This window comes from Cydia strobilella, chromosome Z (assembly GCF_947568885.1).
Source record: "Cydia strobilella chromosome Z, ilCydStro3.1, whole genome shotgun sequence".
NCBI lineage: Eukaryota > Metazoa > Arthropoda > Insecta > Lepidoptera > Tortricidae > Cydia > Cydia strobilella.
In genome coordinates, this window is record NC_086068.1 from 33,768,132 (window position 1) to 33,794,943 (window position 26,812).

The following is a 26,812-nucleotide window of genomic DNA, read 5'->3' on the forward strand; positions in this document are numbered from 1 at the left end:
AAATACTCTTCCTGAAGAGACCCGTCGCGAAACGTGGTATCAGCTATTCAACGGTGGTTGTGCGGGAAAGGTTGAACCAGATTTTTGGATTTTTTTTGTGGGGTGCTGTCAAAAATGAAGTGTTTGCTACCGACAGTGAAACTGTAGACTTCATGAAAGACAAAATTACAGCAGCTTTTCGTAGACTGGAAGATAGAAATTACTTTCAAACAATTCGTAATACAATTACGAGACGTTATGAATTGTGCCGTAATCAGGGTGGCCGACATATTGAACACATAGTTTAGCTGAATTTAGTAGTGCGGGGGTCGTATTTGTTTTATTTAGTTTGTAGGTAATAAAGTTTTTATCAAATGTGAGCAGTGATTTGGTTTCACCATTGTTCTTAAGTGGAGTAATTCTAGTATCTCTACAGTACTAGTAGTTGACCGAAGCGTAGCGAAGGTCTACGGTTTGACTCGCGCATTTTGCTTTTGTATATCCGGATGTTCTCCTCTACAGGTCGCAATTCTCAACCGATTCTCGTGAAATTTTGTGACTAAATTCTATGATTAAATAGATTTTTTTTGTCGACCCGGTTTTTGGATTTTTTTCAAAATGGCGGAGTCGTGATAGCTCGCGCCCAAACAAATAGTCGTATGGATATCATAACAGTATTTTCTTTTAGAGATATGTTTACAGATTAAACGGCAAAAAATGCAGAAATTTTGTATTGCTGGTTTTGGCGGTATTTAGATGTTTAGTTTTTACTCGAGAAAGAGTAGCTGTATTTCGTCAGCTAATATAAGAACTAGCATGGCGAGTTTTGCAAACAGTCGCTTTTTTCGTTTGCAACGGGTGGTCCCTGGTTCGATCCCCGGTAATTGTATGCTGCTGCATCTTTTTGTATTTTTATTCACTTAAATTTCGTATTGTTTTTTATTTATTTTATATTTTTCTATTAAAAAAAAATGAAAATAATATTATTGATTGATCAAGCGCGGGCTAAGCGTATTCGTTTCATTTTTACAAGCTTTTATTTAACTAGACCTAAAACATATGTTTTTTTATTTTAATTTTCTAGTGTTCTTAACCGCGGAGCCATACATTTATTTAGATTTAAGTGGTTCTCCTTATTCCGAATTTCATATAATTTTATTTACAGTATTTCTCTTAAAATACGTAAATTTTTTGCACTATAAACCTATAAACCAATTGAACCATACACCTATTAGAACAAGGGTGTTTAAGAAAGGGGCAAGTAGGTAATTTTGGAAAATATTTGTCAGATCGTCAAGACAGCACCACTAACCTTTCCGGAAGATGAGATCCGCAGACAGGACTCGGGCAGGGCACAATTCTTCAGGTAGGTATCCGAATTCACGAGGTTCACAAGGAGCACCACACCGGCGGCCAGGTGCATGTCTATTTTACGTCTGTCATAGGTCGTGTCAACTACTCGAGAGGGGACAAATCTGCATACATAGATAGTATTTTGAACATACCCCCGCCCTAAACATCACCATGTTTACGAGAGAAGAAAAGATATATACATATGGAATTTGTTGCATTCTGGAATGGATTAATAATTGACAGGTTTATCAACGGGTAAACGAATAATCCTATGGTCTGGTCAGTTCGCCGGTAGCCGTCCGGACTTGTACCACGCGCACAACGCCGTCCTTCCCAGGACGGATTGATATGATGCGACCGCGTCGCCATTCTAACGGAGGAACATTCTCTTCTCTAAGGAGTACTAAGTCCCCAACGACGGGGGGTTCTGTATGTGATGCCCATTTAGGCCTTGTCTGCAAGGTACATAGATATTCTGTTTGCCATCGTGACCAGAAATGTTGAAACATCTGTTGCACCAGCTGAAATCGGGTGAGCTTATTGGTTTTAATATCCTGTAGCGGATATTCAGGAATGGCAGTAAGGGGTTCTCCAATAATAAGGTGTCTTGGTGTCAGAATCTGAAGATCGTTAGGGTCCGGCGATAGGGGGCACAAAGGCCGAGAATTAAGGGCCCCTTCAATTTTTGTGAAAACCGTCGTAATTTCTTCATACGTGAGGGGGGTATCTCCGACTACTCGTTTTAAGTGGGCCTTTGCTGATTTTACGGCCGCCTCGAATAGGCCGCCCTAGTGAGGGGTGGTCGGGGGATCCAGAAAATCCAGGTAATGTTTCGTTTTGCCATCTCTGAGCCTATTGTATATTTGTTAAGGTTTAGGAAATTGTGAACTTCAATAACATGATTGTCCGCGCCTACATAATTTCGTCCACAGTCTGAACGTATAAGGGAGGGTGAACCGCGTCGGGAGGCAAAACGTATGAGTGCTGCGAGGAAGGCTTCGGTAGTCAGGTCCGAGACTACCTCGAGATGGACCGCTTTAGTCGCAAGACACACGAAGATACACAGATAGGTTTTTACGAGTCTCCGGTTACGTACAGCTTGTACTTTCGTATAAAACGGGCCAGCAAAATCTGTACCGACTCCCTCAAATGCACGTGCGGCCGTTACACGGTCTCTTGGGAGATCACCCATGAAAGGTTGTTTCGCGATTGCATTTAAACGATAACAAGGCAAGCATTTAAATACTGTATTATTTATTAGTCGTCGAACTGACAGGATCCAAAATTCACGGGCTAATATACTATGTAACGGGCCAGGTGGGGCATGTGAGTTTTCTATGTGGTAGTGCAGGATTAGAATTTTCACGAAATTACCAGTTTTTGGGAGAAGCAAAGGATGACGTGCATCGAATGGTAAATCAGAGTGCCGTATGCGGCCACCTACTCTGATTAAACCAGTTGTATTAAGAAAGGGATTTAACTTTTGAATAGGGGAACGAACTGTTAGTCCACGTTTTAAAAGATCAATTTCTGTGGTGAAAGAGGTAGTTTGTACAAGCCTGATGAGGAAGACAAGGGCATTTTTTCTTTCAGTTGCAGTCAGGAAGGGGGAGGTATCCCGGTGGTTAGGTGATCGAGCATTTTTATTAAACCTAAGAATAAAACCGGTTACGCCAATTAGTTTCTGGAATGAGCTGAAGCGTTCTAGGAGAAAGTCAGGACTTGGAATGCAACTTGCACTGGTGACTAAGAGACAACGTAGTCCAGGAAGTTGTGCGATCGGGCACAATTTGTCAGATGGCCAACTAGATGGTGGCTCTAGCAACCACTTCGGACACCACCAGAGTGGGTGATTTAGGAGCGCACGAGGGGATAAACCCCGGGAGGCGCAGTCGGCAGGGTTAAGACTGCCGGGAACATGTCTCCATATTGATGGGATTTCAGCATTTTTAATCTGAGATACGCGATTAGCTTCGAAAGTTTGAAGTTCATGTGGTGAAGTATTAAGCCAGGCAAGAGTAATTTGACTATCCGTCCAAGTATAGATGGCGTCTAACACTATTGACTTCTGCAGACAGGAGACAACGTGTTGGACTAATTTTGAAAGGAGCGCAGCTCCCTGCAATTCCAATTTTGGAATTGTGAGACGGATCCGAACTGGGGAGACCTTTGTCTTGGACATTAACAAATGAACGGAGGAATTATTTTGCTGATCTACAGCGCGAAGATAGATTACGGCAGCGAATCCGGCCTCTGAGGCGTCACTAAAACCATGTAAAGTATAAGTCTGAAGTTTCGGGGGGAAAATACATCTAGGTATTGAAATCTGTTGTATGGTACTCATCAGTTCCTCAGTAAATGTTAACCATTCGGTCGTTAGCTCTGGAGTAAGTGGGGCATCCCAATCAAGGCCCGAAAGCCATAGCCGCTGTATAAAAACCTTGGCTTTAAACACGATGGGTGAAATCCAACCGCTGGGGTCAAAGGTACGAGCTATCAGAGATAGCACCTTTCGTTTAGTAGGGCATTTATCACAGTCTACGCGCGTCGTATATGTGAATGCGTCAGTCACGGGATTGAACTGGACTCCAAGGACCGCTACTGTTTGGGGGTTTTCAACATCTCGGATTGTATGAAGGGGTTGGAGGTAATCAGGGGGGAGGTCATTTAACAATTCTGGCTTGTTTGAAAGCCATTTCCGCAGTTCATAACCGCCGGCACGCATTACAGATTGTAATTCAATTTTAAGGTCACGAGCTTCTTCAAGAGTTGAGGCTCCTGTCAGGCAATCGTCAACATACACGTCGGATTCAATTACCGCAGCTGCGCGAGGGTACTTGGAGCGTTCTTGTTCCGCCAGTTCAAGAAGTACGCGAATCGCAATATAGGGACTTGATCGCAAGCCATAGGTATTGGTATTAAGTTCATAGGTAAGGAGAGGTTCCGAAGGGGACTCGCGCCATAAAATTAACTGAAACCGCCTGTCCTCGGGATGTATCCACGACATTCGAAACATCATACGGATATCAGTAACAAATACAATTGCGTGCCTACGAAAATTTAGAAGTATGTGGGTAATATCTCGCTGTAACTTGGGACCTGTGTGTAAACACTCATTAAGAGATATTCCGTTCGAGCTTTTACTGCTGCCATCAAAAACTACGCGGAGCTTTTCACTGTCAGAAGCTTTAAATACTCCGTGATGGGGTACATAATAATGCTCTACTGAACGCAAATCTACGGAGGATACTGACATGTGATTTAAACTCTGATATTTGCGCATGAATTCAATATATTTTGATTTTAGCCGTGGGTTCATTTGTAACCGCTTCTCTAAGTTAAGGAATCTTTTTTCAGCTATGCCGCGGGTCTCACCGAGGGAGGGACGATCACTTAAGAAGGGCAATCTGGTTACGAAGGTACCGTCAGAGTTTCTAGTAGTGGTGGTCTTAAAAAGTGTCTCACATTCAATATCTAAAGGGTTGGGTTGAGGTGGTTCAGAGGGTTCCTCTATTTTCCAGAATCGCTCAGCGACTTGAGTTAAATAGAGGGCAGTCATAGGGGACTTTGAGGTAGGAAAATTCGTAACTGGCCCAGATAGGATGTAACCAAAATTTGTTGATATAGCTGTTAGACCACAGGGTTGTAGTTGAATTACGTCGGATTGTAAAAGAGATCCAAAAACATCGGCTCCTAGTAAAACATCTATTTGTCCGGGTTTATAAAATAAAGGATCGGCGAGGTGCAGTGATCGTGTTGCCGATCGGACAGATAGGGGCAGTTCCACATCCGGGTGGGCAATGGTATCTACAACCATAGTTGAGGTTTGAGGTGACCGTAGTAAGTTGTGAGGAGGAGTGAACAGGCTTGAACGTGACAGGGATACAATCGCGTATTGACAAGGCGGGAATATTTCCAATGCCATAAAGTACCATTGGCGACGAGGGGGGAGGGGTTAAATGCACATTCAGCCGGGTTACGGCTAAGTTACAAGTAATCATACAACCTTGAGCACCATTATCAATCAGAGCCCGTGCTTCAACGTAATATCCGTTAGATGTTTTCATATGAATAACAGCAGTAGCGAGTACGACCAGATCCGGGTTTATAATTATTGAAGCACGAGAAGGGAGTGGGGGAGGGGGGCTGTCTAGTTATTGTTGACTCTCGCGGTGAGAGCCCTTATAAATTTCATGCCGAGAAAGGCGTGAAGACGCTGCACGCCTATCTCTACTAGTGGTAGGGGTAGGGGAACGCACATCACGACGAAGAGTTGGTGAAGAGTACCGGGTAGGGGAGTGGTTTGGAGAGCGGTGCCATGTCCTAGAAGGAGATGGAGGGGGGGATGCACGGGGTGAGGTCGGTGAAGTAGGACGGGGTGAAGAACGGTTAATGACGTAATAGCGAGCACCCCCGCCCGTGCGAGGGTGGGGGAGCTAGGTCTGGCTGGTTCAGGAGAGCGACGAAAGGCAACCGACCGATTCTGCGGGTTTCCACGAGGGTATACCGAGTTTCGCGGGTCATTAAAGCACAAAAGCGTGTGATGGGTAGGACGGCGGCAAGTACTGCAACGATAATCACGCGTACACGATGCGATTGAGTGTTTATCTAAACATCTATAACACAGGCCATTTGATTTTACGAAATTCGAGCGGTCGCGGGGATTCATATCCAGAAAGTCTCGGCACTCACGCAAGTAATGAGTTTGGCTCGAACACATAGGACACTTAGATGAACGCGCGTTAGATTCAACGACCAACGCATGACGTGAGTCACGTGACTCACGTGGGGCTCTCGGCACCGTACCGGTTTTGGAGTAGGAAGGCGCGGCATCAACCAGAGAGGTATTTCCGACGTTATCGTGGTGCCGGCATTCTTCTTCTAGAAAATCTATAAGCTTATCAAAGGTGGGTAGATCCTTTTGGCCGTCCCCGTGGCGGCGTTCAAAACGTGACCTCAAGTCCGCGGGAAGTTTTCCAAAACAAATGTGAACAAGAATATATGTTTCACAGGTAATTCGAGTCGCTCTAAACAACGATAGGCAGTAAGTAAAGGATTGAGGAAACTGGCGCGTAGCCCAGTCAACCGAGGACTAATTTCGGGCAGGGATATTATTTGGGAAATGTAGGTATCGGCAAGGACGCGTGTATTATGGTATCTTCTTTTAAGAAGGTCACGGGCTACACAAACTAACCAATTGTACTACAAAAGTTAATCCAATTCAGAATAACATTTTAATTGAATAAAACGTTATTTGGGATAATTCTACATCGGGACTAATTAGTCCGTTTTTTATTCCTCATTTAAGATAAAAGTTACATGATTTAGTCCCGTTCATTTTATGCGGGACTAACGAGTGCAAGAATTATTTTATTTCAAATCGATTGGAATAAGAATAACATTTCTGTTTTTATTCTTATTCTTATTCAAGTTAATTTTTGCCCAACATAAAATGCATTACCGACTTATAAAAAAATATTATTTTAATTTAATTGACCTTTGTAACTACAAACCAGCATGTACGCAGTTTCAAGTCATATAAAGTTTCACATGAATGTTGTTACTACACAACATCGGTGCTTCAGAAATATTATATCTGTGGGTAATTTTACAACGCTAACATAACATAATAACATAAGTATGTATATCAGTAATAGATTTTTAAAAAGACTAATTGTTTGAGTTTAAACGGGCCCATAAAAATACTTTTGTTGGTAATAATAATATAAAAGAATGAAAAACTAAACATTACGTTGTGGCCGTTACCGACTTACGGATCGTTAATAGCTGCTGCAACTAAAAGTGGTGAAGCTATCACCGTCCTATTTTAATTTAAAGTTTTATGGTTTTAAAACTTTTTTTAGATAAATTGTGATGTAAAAACAAGAATTTACATTTGAATGAATACATTTAGTAATAAAAAGTAAAGTACAGCGGTCAATTATTTTAATAAATGTCTTAAACAGAAAAGTCACGTTCTTACTTGAAAGTACAAACACCAGTATGACATAACCTGCGTCCACGCCACCCGCGTCGTGGTTTGCATATTTTATCTTTTTTTTGAACTATTACTCAAAATACCGTTAAATTACCCGATACCCAACGAACAAACGCTTGTGGAAGTTTATCTACCTATCGCTGAAATGGTTCTGGCAACGAAAACATATCTAATTACTTAAATAAATCGGTAATACCTGCAGATTTTCGATGGGTCGTTGATAGCTGCGTTTACCTTATGTGAAGCATAATATCAACATAAAAAACTATGTAATCTTAGTTATGTGGCTAAAACTGCAGTCAGACGGATGCAAGGCGAAAAAATCAAAGATATATAAATATATCTTGAAAATTTGTGTAATAAATTGATAATTACATGTATAAAATATACGACACGTGTGATAAAGATACGTTTAGGTGGTAGTTATATTTTGTGCCTCGTTTACTTATAGTTTCTTTAGAAATAAAACTAATTTCGTGGAGATTTCTTTATTTATTTCATTGCATGTTTGAGAAAAGCACTATACATACATCCGCGTGGAAAGGGGTTGTCGGCCTCATAACTATCTAACTATAGTATATATGCATTCGGTCGGCAACCCCTTACTTCCCAGCCTCTGTAGTAATGTACTAATATGAAATACTTAAATAATCACGTCGCAAAGAAGCCCATTCGTAATAGTACCTACATTTCGATGCTAGTGCGGAAAGTATGTCATGCACGTGTATCGAACGACGTTTTTTAATACAGTTGTGAAAAAATAAGAAAAGCAACAAGTAAGGAACGGAATTCGAAACTTTTATATTATTAATTTTGTGACATCATTGACATTGACATTATGAAGAGGTGTTTTTCTAGCTTTTATTCGACTAGAATAGATTTTGTTATTATTATTGAACCCACTTCAATGAGTTTTTTTTTTCAAATGCATGTTCTATAAGACAGAAACAATTGTAAATATTAAAACATTGTACTATTATTACCTAAATATTTATGTATCGTTATTATTTGTGTATCGTATGTTTATAAAAACAATATCGAATGTTGCCTTTGGAAACTTAAAACATTCTTGCAGTAAGAAAATACGCATCTTCTTTGACAGGCGTTCCGTTCCATTCAGACAACTTATTAAGAACGGTTTTTAACATTAAAAAATAAACGTGTTATAATACTTATAATGATGAAGAGGTAAGTAATAAAATATGAAATATGCATATTTTTCGTATTCTTACATTAAGGTTTACGTTATAGGTAATAAAAGATTTAGTTATTATAATAATAACAGCTTTATAAATAATGTTTTAGTTTATTCATTAACTTCCTTGCGTTTTCCTAGCATTTTTGCCACGGCTAATGGGAGCCTGGGGTCCGCTTGGCAACTAATCCCAGAAATTGGCGTGGGCACTAGTTTTTACGAAAGCGACTGCCGTCTGACCTTCCAACCCAGAGGGTAAACTGGGCCTTATTGGGATTAGTCCGGTTTCCTCACGATGTTTTCCTTCACCGAAAAGCGACTGGTAATTATAAAATGATATTTCGTACATAAGTTCCGAAAAAGTTATTGGTACGAGCCGGGGTTTGAACCCGCGAGATTGCAAGTCGCGCGCTCTTACCGCTAAGCCACCAGCGCTTGTATAATGTTTTAGTTTATTATGATACCAAAATAATAATGTAGATAAGAACACCCAATGTTTTTATAATAAAATAAACTTTCAAAAGACCCTGAATTTTTAAGGTTTTTAGCATTTTAACTGACTTAGCGGTTTCACTCACGTGTTTTTAGTCACTCGCGCGACATATGTGACCGCTAAGTCAGTTAAGTTAATATGTCTCACGATAATTTAAATTCGATTTTTAGCATTTTGTGTAAGGTCTTAAAAAATCTGTCGCGCATACACAAACATCATGAACTAGTACAAGCCAGTGAAGCTATCAAATATAAAACAAATACGAAAACGCATGAATGACGCAAATAAATAATATAGAAGTTTGTTTAGAATAAGGGTTCCCGGCAAGCTCGGTTCTCCATACAAACGTATAGTAGTTCCGCTCTCATTTTAAAACGACTATTTACCTAGATTGCTCTGAAACTTTGTACTTACAATAGGATAAGGTATATATATATATGTCTGTAATTAGTTTATGTAGCTCCAGATACCATAATTCAAAAACATACAGCGAATTTAAGTTTTTCATACAAAACTTGTTTTTGCTCTATTTCGTTTGTTTTATAAACTGGAGCTATATAAACTAATTACAGACCTAGTTAGATATACCTCATGTCATTGTATGGGCAAAGTTTCATTACAATCCAACACCTAGTTTTAAAATGAGAACGGAAACTACGTTTGTATGGGAAAGTGCAATTCAGCCGAGCTTGCCGGGGACTCTTTAAGTTTTGTGTAATGTTACTTGATGTCTTGAATAGTGTTCTTAAGTTATTACGTCACCAACCTCTGGGCACAAAAGCGCCTACAAAAGCAATGACTCCTCCTATAATCAAGGGCAACGAGACTATTTTGCGACGTCCAAACCTGTAAATAATAGGATATGTTACATCGCTAAGAATAATAATAGCAAATGTATAAACTCGTACTAAACAGTAACCAATGTGTAAACAGGCCCTAAACCAAGTGTACCTACACGCTCGGCCTGTTTACACATTGTGCTTACTGTTTAGTACGAGTTTATACATTTGCTACTAAACGCAAATACCACAGTCTATAAAACAATACAGTCACTCGACGAAGCCGTCTAGACCATGAAGTTATACCCTAAATCTAAATCCGTGGCTCCTACTTAGTCAGCAATTATCTTAAGGGCCCTCCATACTCGTGCGCGAATCGCGGCGCGAAGCCGCGAACGCCAGTGTGGAGTCTAGTTCGCTAATTAATAAGCGAAATCGACTCCACACTCGCGTTCGTGGCTTCGCGCCGCGTAGTCTGGAGCGCGCTTTAAATCGCAAGTAGTTCTTAAAGTTAAAGTGTTTACAGAATACCGCTCCGCACCGCGACTTTGGTGCGGTGCGACGCACGTATGCACGTATCAATCGTGTGTGTGTGCGATGGCTCCTGTACACGATGGCCCGGCGTAGGCCAGTCCAAGGGACGCATTTATGCGTTAGATAGTCATATTGCTATCTCATTTCACCGCATAGCTGCGTCCCTCAGACTGGCCTACGCTGGGCCATCGTGTAGAGGAGCCATAAAGCTGGTTCACCGCACGTCCGAAGGACGCAGCTATAAGTGAGAGCGAAAAAGATATTTGTGCTTCCGGAGACCACCAATCTTTTGGAGACAGCAAGGTTTTTATAGATAACGCTAGACCACAGAATAACTAATAGGATATTACCGATGGAATGCCGATGGAGGTGTGGACGCAAGAATACCAATTAGTGAGTCTAGTATTCACATTTGGGCATGAAGCTGTACCCTAAACTGGAGCGAGCTGTCACTTTTTTTGCCATACTAAATTGAACCTAATCACCGAGCTAGAAAGGTGTTCGTACCAGACTAGAGAAAACGGTCCACATGAAATAGCAAAAGTGGGTCGCGGTGTCCCACTCGCACATGTTGCCAATGTTAAAAAGATACCATTTTGGTAGTATTTATATCAATAACTACTAAAATTAAATACCTTCTTATATTATTTAAGTGCTATATTCAGAGTACGGTTCTGATATCTTTTACGTAATTTGTAAATAGTTATAATGTCAATATTATTAACTTATTTAACCAAGCATGTGCACAACAAAAAATACATTAATTTTAATATGGTAGACATTGTAGTAACTTTGAATATTAATTGGTATCCCCAACTTGATGAAGAAATTTTCAAAATACATGAATGGCGGCGCTCAACATTTATTTGCGAAATAAAGTATAAAATGGGTATAAGATGTTGTGTGAAAGGTTGCAGGAGTGAAAGTTTTGCTGATTGTGGTATATCTTTTCACAGATAAGCCTCAACTATTCAAGTTTACGATAAAAATACAAGACAACATTGTGAAAATTTGTAATTTATAAAAAATAATAAATAATTTTATTAAATCTACATTCGTGGTCTAGACAGGGCAACGTGTAACTATTTATTGATCTGTGGCAACGTGCGGAGTGCGAGGGGCGAGGGGTGGGTCGCGCGCACCCGAGCTACATACACTGCCATTGTTAGTAGCTCGGTACTACTTACTACTATCTGAAATGTTTGTAATTTTTGGACAGTTGTGTTATGTTTGTGACAACCCTACTGTGTTCTTGTGCGGTGTCGGCATTTACGCAAACATCAAAGGCGATCACTGTAACTTTTTATACACTGTGCAAATAATATATAGTATTAATATATCGGACGATCGAGGATCGAAATACTATATCGGACGATCGATGATCGAAATGACATTCTTATACACTGTGTATCCAAATCTATTTAAAAAAGTGTGTGATGTGTGGAATTTTAATACCCGTTACCCAGATAAATTGCATTTGCCGAAAATAAAAACGAAATTATTTAAGAACAGTTGCTATCCGATGGCCATTAGATTATTTAATGCTCTTCCGAATAATCTCAAAAACTTGTCCTTAAGGGAACTGAAAAGAAAATTTTCACAATGGTTGCTAGAGGAATGTTTCTACTCTGTTAACGAATTCCTGAAGAGAAATGAAATTGCCCGTAGCTATTAAGTACCTATTATGTTACTGAATGTATTGTATATAGATTCGTAATAGTAGTTTTAGTTATACTAGAATAAGTACTAATATTTGCATGTCTTATATTGACAAAGCATGTGAAACTCTCTTCTGTTGTAAATACCTTTGTACCCATGTGTTAAGCAAATAAATTTCTGATTTCTGTGCAAATAGTATATCGGACGATCGATGATCGAAATGACATTCTTATGTCATAGTTTTCGATTGTTTGGTAAAATAAATAATTTTATTCGAAAATGTTAAATCTCAATAATGGCACACTTATACAAATTAAAACTAAACTAAACCTATCTTAACCTATGGGGTCTAAATTATATCAACAAAATCGACACCACAATAGCAACTAGTAACGTTATCTTTACATTCATTTTAAACCCGACCGTGCATATTAGATTTTTTGTGTATAAAGGCTGCATATTTTTTTTATTGTGGGTCAACTACATCGAGTTGTTTTTTCCTGAATTATTTGTGACGGGTCCTAATAATTTAACATTATATTATCAGAACTGTGGTGGTTTAAAAACTAAAATATCTGATCTGCGTCTAAATATACTACAGTGTGATTATGATATTATAATTTTAACAGAAACATGGTTGCGGCCAGGTATACACAGCGCGGAAATATTCTGTAATACTAATTACAATGTATTTCGGCGCGATAGGGACTTGATCGGAACGGCGAAGAAGGATGGCGGTGGCGTTCTTATAGCGGTAAAATCATCCCTACGAGCATCCCGTGTCCCAAATTGGGAGTCGAAAAATATAGAAGATATTTTTATTACTTTAATTAGTCAACAATTTAAATTAATAATTAACTGCGTCTATATTCCCCCTAAAACATCCTACTGCATTTATAAGGATTACTGTGACAAAATTACAAAAATAAACGATAGCTACAGTGGTTTTGATATTTGTATTGTGGGTGATTTTAACATACCTACTATTGATTGGGTGGAGCGGCCGGGCTCGCGGGAACTTATGCCATCGAATGGGGTCTTGTGCCAGATAGGGGGGCTCGTTCTAGGATCTAGTGGCATGTTGGGCCTTAAACAGTTTAACAGGTTTCGCAATACGAATGACAGGATTTTAGATTTACTATTTTGTATTTGTAGCCAGGAGGGCGTTATTTCTAAGCCTGATATTGAACTCTCTCATACCGATAGGCATCACCCGCCTATAGTATTTACCATGAACCTTAATTGTCCTCGACTCCTTTCCGTCAACTGTGTCCGAAAATATAACTACGAAAAGGCAGATTACTCCGTTATATCACATGAATTTAATAAGGTAAACTAGGAAGCTGAATTATGTAACCTACAACCGGACCAGGCGGTAGGGCGATTCTACAATTTGTTGTTTGATGTTATTGATAAATAAATTCCACTTAAGCACTCAAAAAATTCTAAATATCCAAAATAGTTCTCCCCGGCACTTATTAGCACTTTAAATAGGAAAATCAAAGTATGGCGCAAATGGAAGATCTATCAATCGCTTGCTGATTATCGAGAATACTCACTTCTTCGCACTCGCTGCAAAACATTAATATTAGAATGTTTTAATACCTTTACTGCTAACACGGAAAAGTCTTTGAAACGTAATATCAAGGCATTTTGGTCCTATGTGGCATCCCAAAGAAAAAGCTTGTCTAGCTACCCTGAAACTATGTTCTATGAGAGTGAATCTGCATCTACACCTAAACTAATTGTAGATCTATTCTCCAAGTTCTTTTTCTCCGTATTTGAGCCGCAGGGTGACATAGACCATGACGTTCTGACAAACCTACCACAGCGTGAGGGAGCACCTAACTTATCAAAAGTCGATACAAATAAGGGAATCGGGCCTGACAAAATTAGCCCTATATTTGTTAAGAACTCTGCTAAGGCGCTTACTAATCCACTGTATATTATATTTAACTAGAGACCCGTTGCGGCGTCAACACGCCGCTAGAGTATGGTTGTAAAAGTTAGGTTGCCTGTCCACTGGAGCGGAGCGGTAATCGAGGAAAATATCCAGCAATAGAATTTCATTAAAATTTCAAAGCGGAGATTTTTCCTCGCTCATCGCTCCGCCACCTCGCTCCGCTCCTGTGGACAGGCAGCCTAAGACTGAACGCCTAATGAAATCAGGAAATGTGACGTCTTCAGATGAATCACTGGCTGTCACTATCTATTTGATGCTGACTATACCCACAGAATATGAAATCTTATACATAATTATCCATACTATATACTATATTACTATATTATCTATATACATATATATGGTGAACAGGTGACAGTGCGGTATATGACGATTTTTCTAGGCTAAGGGCAGCTGTAAAATCGAAAACCACAGTAGCCTATGATAATTGACCGAAGCGTAGCGAAGGTTTACGGTTTGACTCGCGCATTTTGCTTTTGTATGTCCGGGTGTTCTCCTCTACAGGTCGCAATTCTCAACCGATTCTCGTGAAATTTTGTGACCAAATTCTATGGTTAAATAGAATTTTTTTGTCGACCCGGTTTTTGGAATTTTTTCAAAATGGCGGAGTCGTGATAGCTCGCGCCCAAACAAATAGTCGTATGGATATGATATTTATACAGACAGTATTTTCTTTTAGAGATATGTTTACAGATTAAACGGCAAAAAATGCAGAAATTTTGTATTGCTGGTTTTGGCGGTATTTAGATGTTTAGTTTTTACTCGAGAAAGAGTAGCTGTATTTCGTCAGCTAATATAAGAACTAGCATGGCGAGTTTTGCAAACAGTCGCTTTTTTCGTTTGCAACGGGTGGTCCCTGGTTCGATCCCCGGTAATTGTATGCTGCTGCATAACTTTTTGTATTTTTATTCACTTAAATTTCGTATTGTTTTTTTATTTATTTTATATTTTTCTATTTAAAAAAAATTAAAATAATATTATTGATTGATCAAGCGCGGGCTAAGCGTATTCGTTTCATTTTTACAAGCTTTTATTTAATTAGACCTAAAACATATGTTTTTTTATTTTAATTTTCTAGTGTTCTTAACCGCGGAGCCATACATTTATTTAGATTTAAGTGGTTCTCCTTATTCCGAATTTCCTATAATTTTATTTACAGTATTTCTCTTAAAATACGTAAATTTTTTGCACTATAAACTTTGAGGTTTAGGTAGTATAGATTCGTTTGTCTGAGCCGGTTTATGGAGCCAATTATTCAATAATATTATTGAAAAATTCAATAAAAATTGAGAAAATTTTGCCCAACGCCTGTCCATGTGAGTGATCGTCCATGTTAAACAAGATGGTGAAGTTAAGTTTAATAATAACTAACAAAGATGTCACTTTAACACAGGTGACCTAAGTAGTGCCTAATTTGCTCGATATGTGGTGACATCGTGAGGTCGAAACGGGCCGATTTTTAGGGTTCCTTATCCAAAGGCTAAAAACGGGACCCTATTACTTACTAAGACTCCTCTGTCCGTCTCTCCGTCTGCATGTCACCAGGCTGTGTCTAATGAACCGTGATAGCTAGACAGTTGATATTTTCATAAATGATGTATTTCTGTTGCCGCTATTGGAACAAATACTAAAACGTACGGAACCCTCGGTGGGCGAGTCCGACCCGCACTTGCTTGATGCTTAATTTCGTGTGGCTCCCTCCAATATATCTCCACTACTAAGCATTTCAATACTTTTAGAAATTAAAAAATCAGCCAGGTATACAGGGTGGTTTGGGTCAGTGAGGGCAACTACCAGATCCCGTGCTGCTACGTGAAAATGGTCATAGAAAACCTTCCCTTAATTTCAAAGTAATGAAGATTGGGGTTTACCGATTTTGGAAAAAACATAGGTACCTACAGGATGCATGAAAAAGATCATTTTTGACAAATGCCCGCGGCGCCCTTTTTCTCTTACCTACAAGCTTTTCACTGTAGGGTAGGGCAAAGCTCAACATTCAAGTCAACTTACATACAGGGCGCCTGCTTTACGCTATGAGGTCCCTAAGCGGCCCTATGCGGTCTTCGCAATAACTTTTCCACGCCACGTTTCACGTCAACCACTGCGGCTGTGTCCCTAATAGCCTTTTCCCACGTTTTTTTGATGCCAATCGATCCCATTCCTATCCACGATCAAAAGCTTGTATGGGACCATAAAAAACTTCGCCTAGGAAAGCCACAAATCGAGGAAAACTTTTCCCATACAATTTATATGAAATGAAAACTTTTATTTTTCACATGCTATTTTTTATGCCAATCGATTCCATTCCTATCCAGTATCAATAGTTTCATAGGGTTCAACTAATGGTAATGTACCTACTAAAAAGCCACAATAATTTTCAAAGCGAAATTTATAAACCTAGAAAATATTATGCTGAAGCGATCAACATCAAAATCAGTGATTTGTTAAGATTTAGTTAGTCGAAACCGTTTTCTCCCGAAATGGAAATTGTATGAAAAAAGTACCTATTGTCTATAGCTATTCTACCCTCTTATTTAAACCATCCTAGACACATCCATCTTAAGCTATGCTCGCGAGGTCTACAGCTCACAGAGCCACTAGTATAAGAAGATTCACGGGTATTACCCATATTTGTACCCATCAAAGTTACTGCTTGGCGTTTTGGGGTTTAATTCCTTAGAGGTAAGGCGTAACTACGGGCTTTTGACTACTGCATGTAATGTCTTACGGGGGAACTCGGACTGCCTTGAACTGGTTGCACAGCTCGTACGCCTGTTCGTTCCATCTATAGCTAAGGCCCAATTTAATCTCCGACCGCGAAGTCCTCACCTATTAGCTGTGCCTAAAACGCGCACTATGTCTCATGGTAAATCACCACTTGTCCGCGCTCTACAGTATATCAACGCGCTCCTCGCATCAGCACCGGAATGTGATGTATTTGCAAGTAGTTGGATGGATCTGTGTAAAGAATGTATGAAGTACTGTGAGGCGATGGATAAGTCATCTGTTTTGTATTCGTTTTTAACCGACTTCAAGATTTCAAAAGGAGGAGGTTATCAATTCGGTTGTTTTTTTTTTTAATGTTTGTTACTCCATAACTCCGTCATTTTTGGACCGATTTTGAAAATTCTTTTTTTGATTCTAAGTATATACATACAGATTGGTCCCGTTTTTGTCAAAACGCAGTTCTGATGATGGGATCCATGAGGAATCGAGGGAACTCCTCAAATGTGAAAGGCATACATATAGTGATTTTTGTATTTTTATCAACAAATCCAGCATTTCCATTTTAAAAAGTGACATTTGATGAAGTGGAACTGCTGATGATGATCAGAATGGAACTCTTTAATGACGAATAGTTTACGTTTGGCGATTTGTCCTCTTCTTTATGTTTGTTAAGCAACTTAAGTTTTTAAGGCATATTTTTGTCAAGCTCGAGTTCTGATGATGAGACCCATGAGGAACCGAGGGAGCACCTCAAATGTGAAATGCATACATATTGTGATTTTTGTATTTTCATCAACAAATCCAGCATTTACATTTAAAAAAGTGACATTTGATTAAGTGGAACTGCTGATGATGATCAGAATGGAACTCTTCAATGACACATAGTTCACGTTTGGCGATTTGTTCTCTTTCTTATGGACCCAGACCCAAACTTGGACCCGGACTCGGACCCGGATCCGGGTCTGGACATGGACCCCAACTCGGATCCGGACCCGGACCGAACTCTGACCCAAACTTGGACCCGGACACGGACCCGGACTCGGATCCGGTCCCAGACCCGGACCCGGAAATGCTACTAGAAAAGTGGGTTAGGTTAGGTTAGAACTGTGACCCTTACAGAAACAAAATGCTATCAGAAAAGTAGGTTAGGTTAGAACTAGACTGTGCTCACGTTCTGCGAGCACGTCATGAGAGATAAGGAGGCGGCCGAGCGCGAACGGGAAGTCCAGGCCGAGGCTGACCCAATGCGCCGCCGCCGCATAGACCGCAGACGTGCCGCTCATGAGCGGAACCTGCCGCCCTAATGAGAGCCAGCGGGCGGTGGACACGGGGGCGTCCCCGCCCATGACGCTGGCTCTCGAGATGTTAAGCGCGACCTAGTGTCCTGGAAGCGCTTCCACTGGGTAGGTCAGGGGAATAAAAAAGGGTATGGATCCTAGGCAGGATAGCCGCTGCGGGGTCGCGGACGCATTGCGTGAGCTTCCCCGTAACCCCGTAACCACAGCGGCGAGAGGACACCATGGGGTTTAGTGGGTAGTGGGGCCTCTATACAGCCCTGAGTCCCACATAACCGTCCGCATTCCCCATGTAAAAAAAAAAAAAAAAAAAAGGTTAGGTTAGAACTGCGACCCTTACAAAAACGAAATGCTACTAGAAAAGTGGGTGGCTTTACCTCCTTTTCTACATTATTAGGCAATATTATAATAATTAGGCAATTAGGCAAAATTAGTCAAAAGATGGATTAGGATAATTACGCGAAATATGCTGTCTATTTCATTTCATTGCCTGGAATCTAAGAGTGCACCATCAACAATAAGTAAACTTTCAGCGGCATCCCCCATTGAAGTCGGTATTTTTTTCTTAAAAATTAATCTTTCTTACATTTGTTCTGTTGTCCTTTCTAGACTGTATCATGTACCTAGTTGTATAAATACTTTCTATTATAAATTTCTCAGTGTATTAGTTCGCTATAATGCTGTGTAAATTTTTTGAATTAATAAAATAAAATAAAAAATAAAAACATATTACGCGAGGCCGATTTTTGTTCATCCCATCAGATCTACAGTTATGGTCCGATTTTGATAAACTATATGTCATTAGATTCGTCTCATGCTACAGATTTGCAATAAGCTCTTAGTTTTTGATTTTTTCCCGAAAAAGTACTAAAAAGTTAATTTGAAAAAATGTACCACGTGACCTTTGTTCTGACTTGAGATTGAATTGAACTCAAACCTATATCCAATGTATGTAAGGTATCCAATCCATTCAAATATTTGTTTTGAAACTGTAACATGCATACACCACACTAAAATTATATTAAAACACCATACAATTTTATTATTGTGTTTGACAACATGTCAGACATGTGTCATCCACATCGTACTCATCAAAATGACACATGTTTATTTTATTGTTTATGGATGGTATAGAAAAGGATGCCAATCTCTTATGGCAGAATTGTTGCAAAAGTGACCGCTTTTAGCTTTAAATAATAGTTCCTAATCTCTCCGGTGGCGCTAGTTAGGGTCTGGGACATGAGTATAACATGAACCAACAAATAACCCGACCAAATTACGTAGGTTGTTTTTGGTAGTATTTCGGTGTATGGTCGCTCCGCCTAATTACTGTTTTTTGATGGACACTTTTCATACATAGAGATTTGGCTCCTTTATATAGTCTCCATGTTATTGTTGCTTTGGCCCATAGAAGGTAGGATCCTATAGAAGTGGCGTACCGCGTGCGCCCGTGAGGGACAGAATTTGTAGCCCACCATAAACCATACAAATCGGTGGGGAAAAGCATCTATATTTACTTCAAAAAGCACGTACGGCGAGGTTTGTTCTTATGAGGATGTTAAATGATGTCGGATCTTTAAGGTAAACGGTCAGCCAATGGGGTTGGCAACTGTCAAAGGTTTGCAGAGATGGCGCCATCATAGCTTGCCCCTTTTTCTATAAGATTTGGCTTAAAGGGCTGGCATCCAGGGCATTAAAAAAACAAAAATTTGACACAATTCTAGGGATTGACAGGGCAAGCTATGCTGGCGCCCTCTGTTAATTATTTCGACCGGCCAACCCCATTTTCCGCATCGTTCCGCGCCCTTGGTGCAGTGCGGCGTATGTGCGATCGTGTGTTAAAGCCGTAACAGACTACCGCACCGCACCGCGATCTTGGTGCGCCACGCCCATAAGTGAGAGCGAAAAAGAGAATATCTCGAAAAGCCGTATTGCTGCGTCCTTAACTTATGTACAGTGACAACCTTGCACACTATCGATACGTGCGCCGCACCGCACCAAGGCTGCGGTGAGTTGTGGTAGTCTCTAACGGATTTACGATAGTCTGTTAAATACGGCTATAATATTTCTTTCTCGCTCTAACTTATAGCTGCGTCCTTAACGTACGTACGGTGACCACCTTGCGCACTATCGATACGTGCGCCGCATCGCACCAAGGTCGCGGTGAGGTATGGTAGTCTCTAACGGCTTTTAAGATAGTCTGTTAAATACGGCTATAAAGCGGCTAACACATTACCGCACCGCACCAAGGTTATTGTCTGACGCACCCATAAGTAAGAGCGAGAAAGCAATTTCTCTTTCTCGCTCTTACTTATAGTTGCATCGCACAATGACCAGTGCGGTGCGGTAATGTGTTAGGCGCTTAACGTGGGCTGCCGTACGCAGAGAGCGAGAAAGAGATATTTTGACGGTACCAAGGTCGCGGTCCAGTCGTTGTACATACTTTCAAAAAAGTAAATTTAAAAAAAACTAAATTAGGTTCAAGGGCCTGACACTCTTTGATAGAGAAAGATAGTCTTATTGCGATTCCTATAAGAGGAAAGAGAAAATAGTGCCATGCTTTATCTTTATCACCGACCGGGCATTTTTTCATGGTCGGGTTTGCTATGATGGCGTAACCCGACTATGAAAAAATGCCGAATTAAATGGAGGCGATGGCGAAATACCGAAATTTATAAGAGTGAAAGAGAAAAAACCGGCCAAGTGCGAGTCGGACTCGCCCACCGAGGGTTCCGTACTTTTTAGTATTTGTTGTTATAGCGGAAACGAAGAACCCCTGGGCTTTGAGGAAGTTAGAAAAGCTATCATGCGTCTTAAAAATAATAAAGCACCTGGCATCGATGGACTGGCTGGTGAACTCTGGAAGTATGGAGGTGGGTCAATACAATCCCGTCTTTACGAACTCCTGCTTCTTATATGGCAACATAAACGACAACCAACCGAATGGAACGTAGGAGTCATCTGTCCAGTACACAAGAAGGGGTGTAAGAAGAAGTGCTCTAACTACAGAGGAATAGCACTACTCCCAACGGCGTATAAAGTACTTTCGTATGTGCTGCTGGCCCGATTAGAGAAATACGCAGAGCAAATCCTTGGAGACTATCAGTGTGGATTTCGGCGTAATCGGAGCACAGTTGACCAAATCTTCCTCCTCAAACAGCTCATGGAAAAGAAATGGGAATATGCGATGGAAATACACTCTCTATTCGTGGACTTTGCCAAAGCTTACGACAGTATAGACAGGCAGGCGCTCTTCTCCATACTCCGGAATTTTAAAATCCCAGACAAACTCGTAAGAATGATTGTGGTCGCCACGGGTACAAGTCGAATGCGAGTCAAAGTGGGAGGAGGGTTGACGGACGAGTTTGAAGTCATTACTGGTCTTAAACAAGGAGATGCGCTGTCACCCATACTGTTTAACCTAGTACTTGAATACGTCATCAGGAAGGTAGAAATACTGGACGGCGGAGTGGAGTTAAACGGCCTGCATAAGATCATTGGGTACGCAGATGATCTTGCTCTTCTGGGAGAGGACAGCGTAACCGTCACGGAGAAAGCAAGGGTATTGACGGAGGAAGGTTCGACGGTCGGTCTCAAAATTAGCCAAGAGAAGACGGAATATTTACACATGCGGAGGCGCAGGAACACTTTGGAGCAAAGAGAGAACTTAGTTGTCGATGGTGTCTCGTACAAAGGAGTGAAAAATTTCAAATACCTGGGCTGCATTATTAATGACACACACTGCAGAAAAGAGGACATTGAACTTCGCATCCAAAGTGCCCTCAGATGCGCGGCGGCCCTTCACAAAATATTGGTGTCCAAGATTATGCGCCGGAAAACCAAGATTCGTGTCTACAAAACCGTTATTAGACCGATCTTGATGTATGGTTGCGAATGTTGGACACTTACTCTGAAGGAAGAAAATCAGCTCCTTGTCGCTGAAAGAAAAATATACCGAAAGATCTTGGGGCCAACACAAAGAGAAGATGGTAGCTGGAAAATCCGGAAAAATCAGGAGATAGAAAACCTGGTCTCTGAACCAAACATCATCGGCGAAACCAAGTCAGCAAGACTCCGCTGGCTTGGGCATCTCGAGAGAATGACAGGCGATAGGGCAGCAAAAAGGGCCTACGTTGGACGCCACATAGGTCGACGCCCAGCAGGTCGTCCTAAGTACCGCTGGAGAGACCAAGTTGAGAAAGATCTACGCGCCCTGCAAGCAGAAAACTGGGAGGAGATCGCACAAAACAGGGCGTGTTGGCGCCAACTCGTATCGGAGGCCAAGACTCACTTCGGGTCGCTGAGCCAGCGGAGTTAGTTAGTTTTTTGTTATAGCGGCAACATAAATACATCATCTGTGAAAATTCAACTGTCTAGCTATCACGGTTCGTGAGATACAGCCTGGTGACAGACAGACGGACAGCGGAGTCTTAGTAATAGGATCCCGTTATTACCCTTGGGTACGGAACCCTAAAAAGGATTATGCTGCCATACATGAAACTGTCTTTCTCATGAATATGTCTTTCTCTTACCCCTGGTCGCTCGGTTTCATGTCTATAACTACGTGTATATACTATGTCTATTATTAGGTCAGAGGGTCTACCGCGAAAACCGAAATTCGCAAATTGCGGGAATCTTTCTCTTTTACTCCAATAAAGGCGTAATTAGAGTGACAGAGAAAGATGCCCGCAATTTGAACTTCGATTTTCGCGGTACAGCCCGGACACGGAATGTCACGGAATGTTTGTAAAATGTTTGTAAACTTCAGTCTCATGAATAATAGGAAAAAGAGAATTAAATATGAATTATACTCTAGCCCTATGAAATTTTAGGCATGAGAGCCAAATGACAAGAAGGCATCCTATCCACGAAATCTTGATTTACCGTGTCATATCGCGGTCGCGTATCATGATTTTTAGTTTAGAAAGATGCGAAAAGATAGACAATAATTATGTCTTTTTTGCATCAAAACTAACGAACACAAAACATGCTGGTAGGTGCTAGGCGACCGAAATATAATACGCTAAAATTATACAAACGTGTCGCCATTTTATAAGAAACTAGCTTTTGCCCGCGACTTCGTCTGCGTGGAATTAGTAATTTGGGTATCTTAATTCTTAAACAAATCTGCTTTTTTATCCATCCTTTTTTCACCCCCAAATTGGTCCACACTATACATTTCCACCCCATTTTTTACACCCTTAAGGGATGATTTCGGGGATAAAAGTTATTTTATATCATTTCCCACAGCTCAAACCATCCTCATACCAAGTTTCATCTAAATCGGTTGAGCGGTTATTGATTCCCCATACAAATTTCCACCCCCCTTTTCACCCCCTTGAGGGGGTGACTTCTGGGATAAAATGTATCCTATGTCCTTCCCCGGGGCTCAAAATATCTGTATACCAAATTTCAACTAAATCGGTTTAGCGGTTTAAGCATGAAGAGGTAACACACAGACAGACAGACAGACAGACTTTCGCATTTCTAATATTACTAGCTTTTGCCCGCGACTTCGTCTGCGTGGAATTAGTAATTTGGGTACCTTAATTCTTATCTGCTTTTTAATCCATCCTTTTTTTACCCCCAAATTGGTCCACACTATACATTTCCACTCCATTTTTTACACCCTTAAGGGATGATTTCGTGGATAAAAGTTATTCTATATCCTTTCCCACAGCTCAAACTATCCCCATACCAAGTTTCATCTAAATGGGTTCAGCGGTTATTGATTCCCCATACAAATTTCCACCCCCTTTTCACCCCCTTGAGGGGTGACTTCTGGGATAAAATGTATCCTATGTCCTTCCCTGGGACTCAAAATATCTGTATACCAAATTTCAACTAAATCGGTTTAGCGGTTTAAGCGTGAAGAGGTAACACACAGACAGACAGACAGACAGACAGACTTTCGCATTTATAATATTACTAGCTTTTGCCCGCGACTTCTTCTGCGTGGAATTAGTAATTTGGGTACCTTAATTCTTATCTGCTTTTTAATCCGTCCTTTTTTTACCCCCAAATTGGTCCACACTATACATTTCCACCCCATTTTTTACACCCTTAAGGGATGATTTCGTGGATAAAAGTTATTCTATATCATGAAATAAAACTATGAAAACGGATTATATCGCGTATATTGAATTTATAATACATCCCGACGTTTCGAACCCTTTACAGCGTTCGTGGTCAACGGGTGACTGAGGAAAAATTACAAAGTGCAAAAATACCCACATACTAAAATAATGAACAATCATAGACTACAAACTTTAAGGCTGGTTGTACATGCAAAATCGGTTCATAAGGCTAGTTATACACTATAATTATTTTCAAGTAAAGATATATATATATATACGCGATAAAAACTACGCCGGCTCCAACCCTACACCACGGACCCGAGAAGATTTAATTCCCTCCTAAATTGTAGGAGGGTATCCCAATATGGGACCGGCAACAAACTCGGCGGGACACATGTTTTCAAAACATCAGAATGTCCAGCATCATCCAGCACTAAGGTCTCACAGTCTATGTCTCGCTTGCTCCTTTATCAGATGGACTACAGGATCCCAAGCTGGTGGTAGAGAAAAGCCATCTTCCCTATTAAAGTTTGGATATTTCTTAATCTCAATGGCCTCGCGCAGCATTCTGGGTATGTAACGCTTCTCCTTGGCAAGAACCAGAGGCTTATCAAACTTGATTGAGTGATTGGCTTTATCCATGACATGCTCACAGACTGCAGACCTAGGTCGACGGTGCTTGACATCAGCTATGTGTTCCTTCACCCGAGTGGAAATGCTCCGTTTCGTCTGCCCGACATATGATAGGCCACACTCACAGTCCAGCCTGTACACTCCTGCAATCTGTAGAGGGGTATTACATTTTACAGGCCTCAGGAATAGTGACATCTTCTTCATTGGCTTGAAATATGTTTTTATAGAAGCACGCTTCAAGATGTGGCTGATCCTGTCCGTGACCCCCCTGACAAAAGGCAGAATAGCAGGCCTGCGCTCGACTGTGGGGATCTTAATGTGGGACCTCTGGTTGACCCGCGGTATCCTGAGCTCGTTTGCCTGGAGCGCGCGCCTGGCATGCTGGAGCTCCGCGGCCAGATGCTGGTCATCACATATCCTCTGGGCTCTCTGAAACAAAGATTTGCCTACTGTAACAAGTTGACTGGGATGGTGATGCGATTTGCCATTTAAGTACCTATCAGTATGAGTAGGTTTCCTATACACAGTGCGACCTAGGGTGTTATCAGGATTTCTTTTTACCAATACATCTAAGAAGGGGAGAGAACAGTCTTTTTCCAACTCCATAGTAAATTTTATTTTGCTATGGATGGAATTTAGGTGATCCAAGAAAGTTGAAACACTACTTTTTGGAAGTATAGTAAAAGTGTCATCTACGTATCTTTTAAATATCTTCGGTCGCACTGGAGCCAATGAGAGTGCCCTCTCCTCGAAGTCCTCCATAAAGATGTCAGCGACTACTGGAGACACCGGAGACCCCATGGCCACGCCGTCGACTTGAAGGTAGAATTCACCATTCCATAGCAAGTAGCCAGATGTAAGGCAATGTTCCAACAGTTTAGCATATTCCTCTGACATGTTCTGCTCACATAACCTCTTCTTGACAATTTCAATGCAGTCTTGTACCAGTAAATAGCGACTGAACGTCAAAACTGACCATGATCTCATCATCAGTCAATGTTAGGTCTTTAATCTCACCGATGAAATGGTAAGAATCCTTTGTATGCGTGCTAGTGTTACCACGAAATGCTGAGAGGGCTCCCGCGAGGTGCTGAGCCAATTTATATGTGGGAGCATCTATCTGGCTCACTATGGGACGTAGCGGGGCACTAGGTTTGTGTATTTTTGGCAACCCATACAACTTTGGAGGCACGGGGAAGTCAGGAACTAAACTTGCAACATTCAGATCAAGGCTGTCCGAGTAATCACTAATTAGTTCTTTAGTGGTTTTCAATACTTTCATAGTCGGGTCCGTCTTTACATGTTTGTAGGTTGTAGTATCCGCTAATAATTCCCTAATTTTCTGATTAAAACCTGAAGTATTAAGTACAACCGTCGCATTTCCCTTATCCGCTGGATCATCGCGTAACGTTTTCAACGCGGCCAATTCATCTGAGTGTGAGTGTGGCCTATCATATGTCGGGCAGACGAAACGGAGCATTTCCACTCGGGTGAAGGAACACATAGCTGATGTCAAGCACCGTCGACCTAGGTCTGCAGTCTGTGAGCATGTCATGGATAAAGCCAATCACTCAATCAAGTTTGATATGCCTCTGGTTCTTGCCAAGGAGAAGCGTTACATACCCAGAATGCTGCGCGAGGCCATTGAGATTAAGAAATATCCAAACTTTAATAGGGAAGATGGCTTTTCTCTACCACCAGCTTGGGATCCAGTAGTCCATCTGATAAAGGAGCAAGCGAGACATAGACTGTGAGACCTTAGTGCTGGATGATGCTGGACATTCTGATGTTTTGAAAAGATGTGTACCGCCGAGTTTGTTGCCGGTCCCATATTGGGATACCCTCCTACAATTTAGGAGGGAATTAAATCTTCTCGGGTCCGTGGTGTAGGGTTGGAGCCGGCGTAGTTTTATCGCGTATATATATATATATATATCTTTACTTGAAAATAATTATAGTATATAACTAGCCTTATGAACCGATTTTGCATGTACAACCAGCCTTAAAGTTTGTAGTCTATGATTGTTCATTATTTTAGTATGTGGGTATTTTTGCACTTTGTAATTTTTCCTCAGTCACCCGTTGACCACGAACGCTGTAAAGGGTTCAAAACGTCGGGATGTATTA

General features: G+C 40.9%; 1 protein-coding gene across 1 annotated transcript in view; it reads right to left on the bottom strand.

Moving 5' to 3' along the window:
* Positions 1-26,812, bottom strand: part of LOC134754791 (solute carrier family 22 member 3-like) — a 59,867-nt gene that overhangs the window by 10,666 nt on the left and 22,389 nt on the right. The window contains exon 9 of the mRNA XM_063691157.1: positions 9,785-9,864. Within this exon, the coding sequence (XP_063547227.1) occupies positions 9,785-9,864 (80 nt within the window). The remainder of the gene's footprint in view (positions 1-9,784; positions 9,865-26,812) is intronic.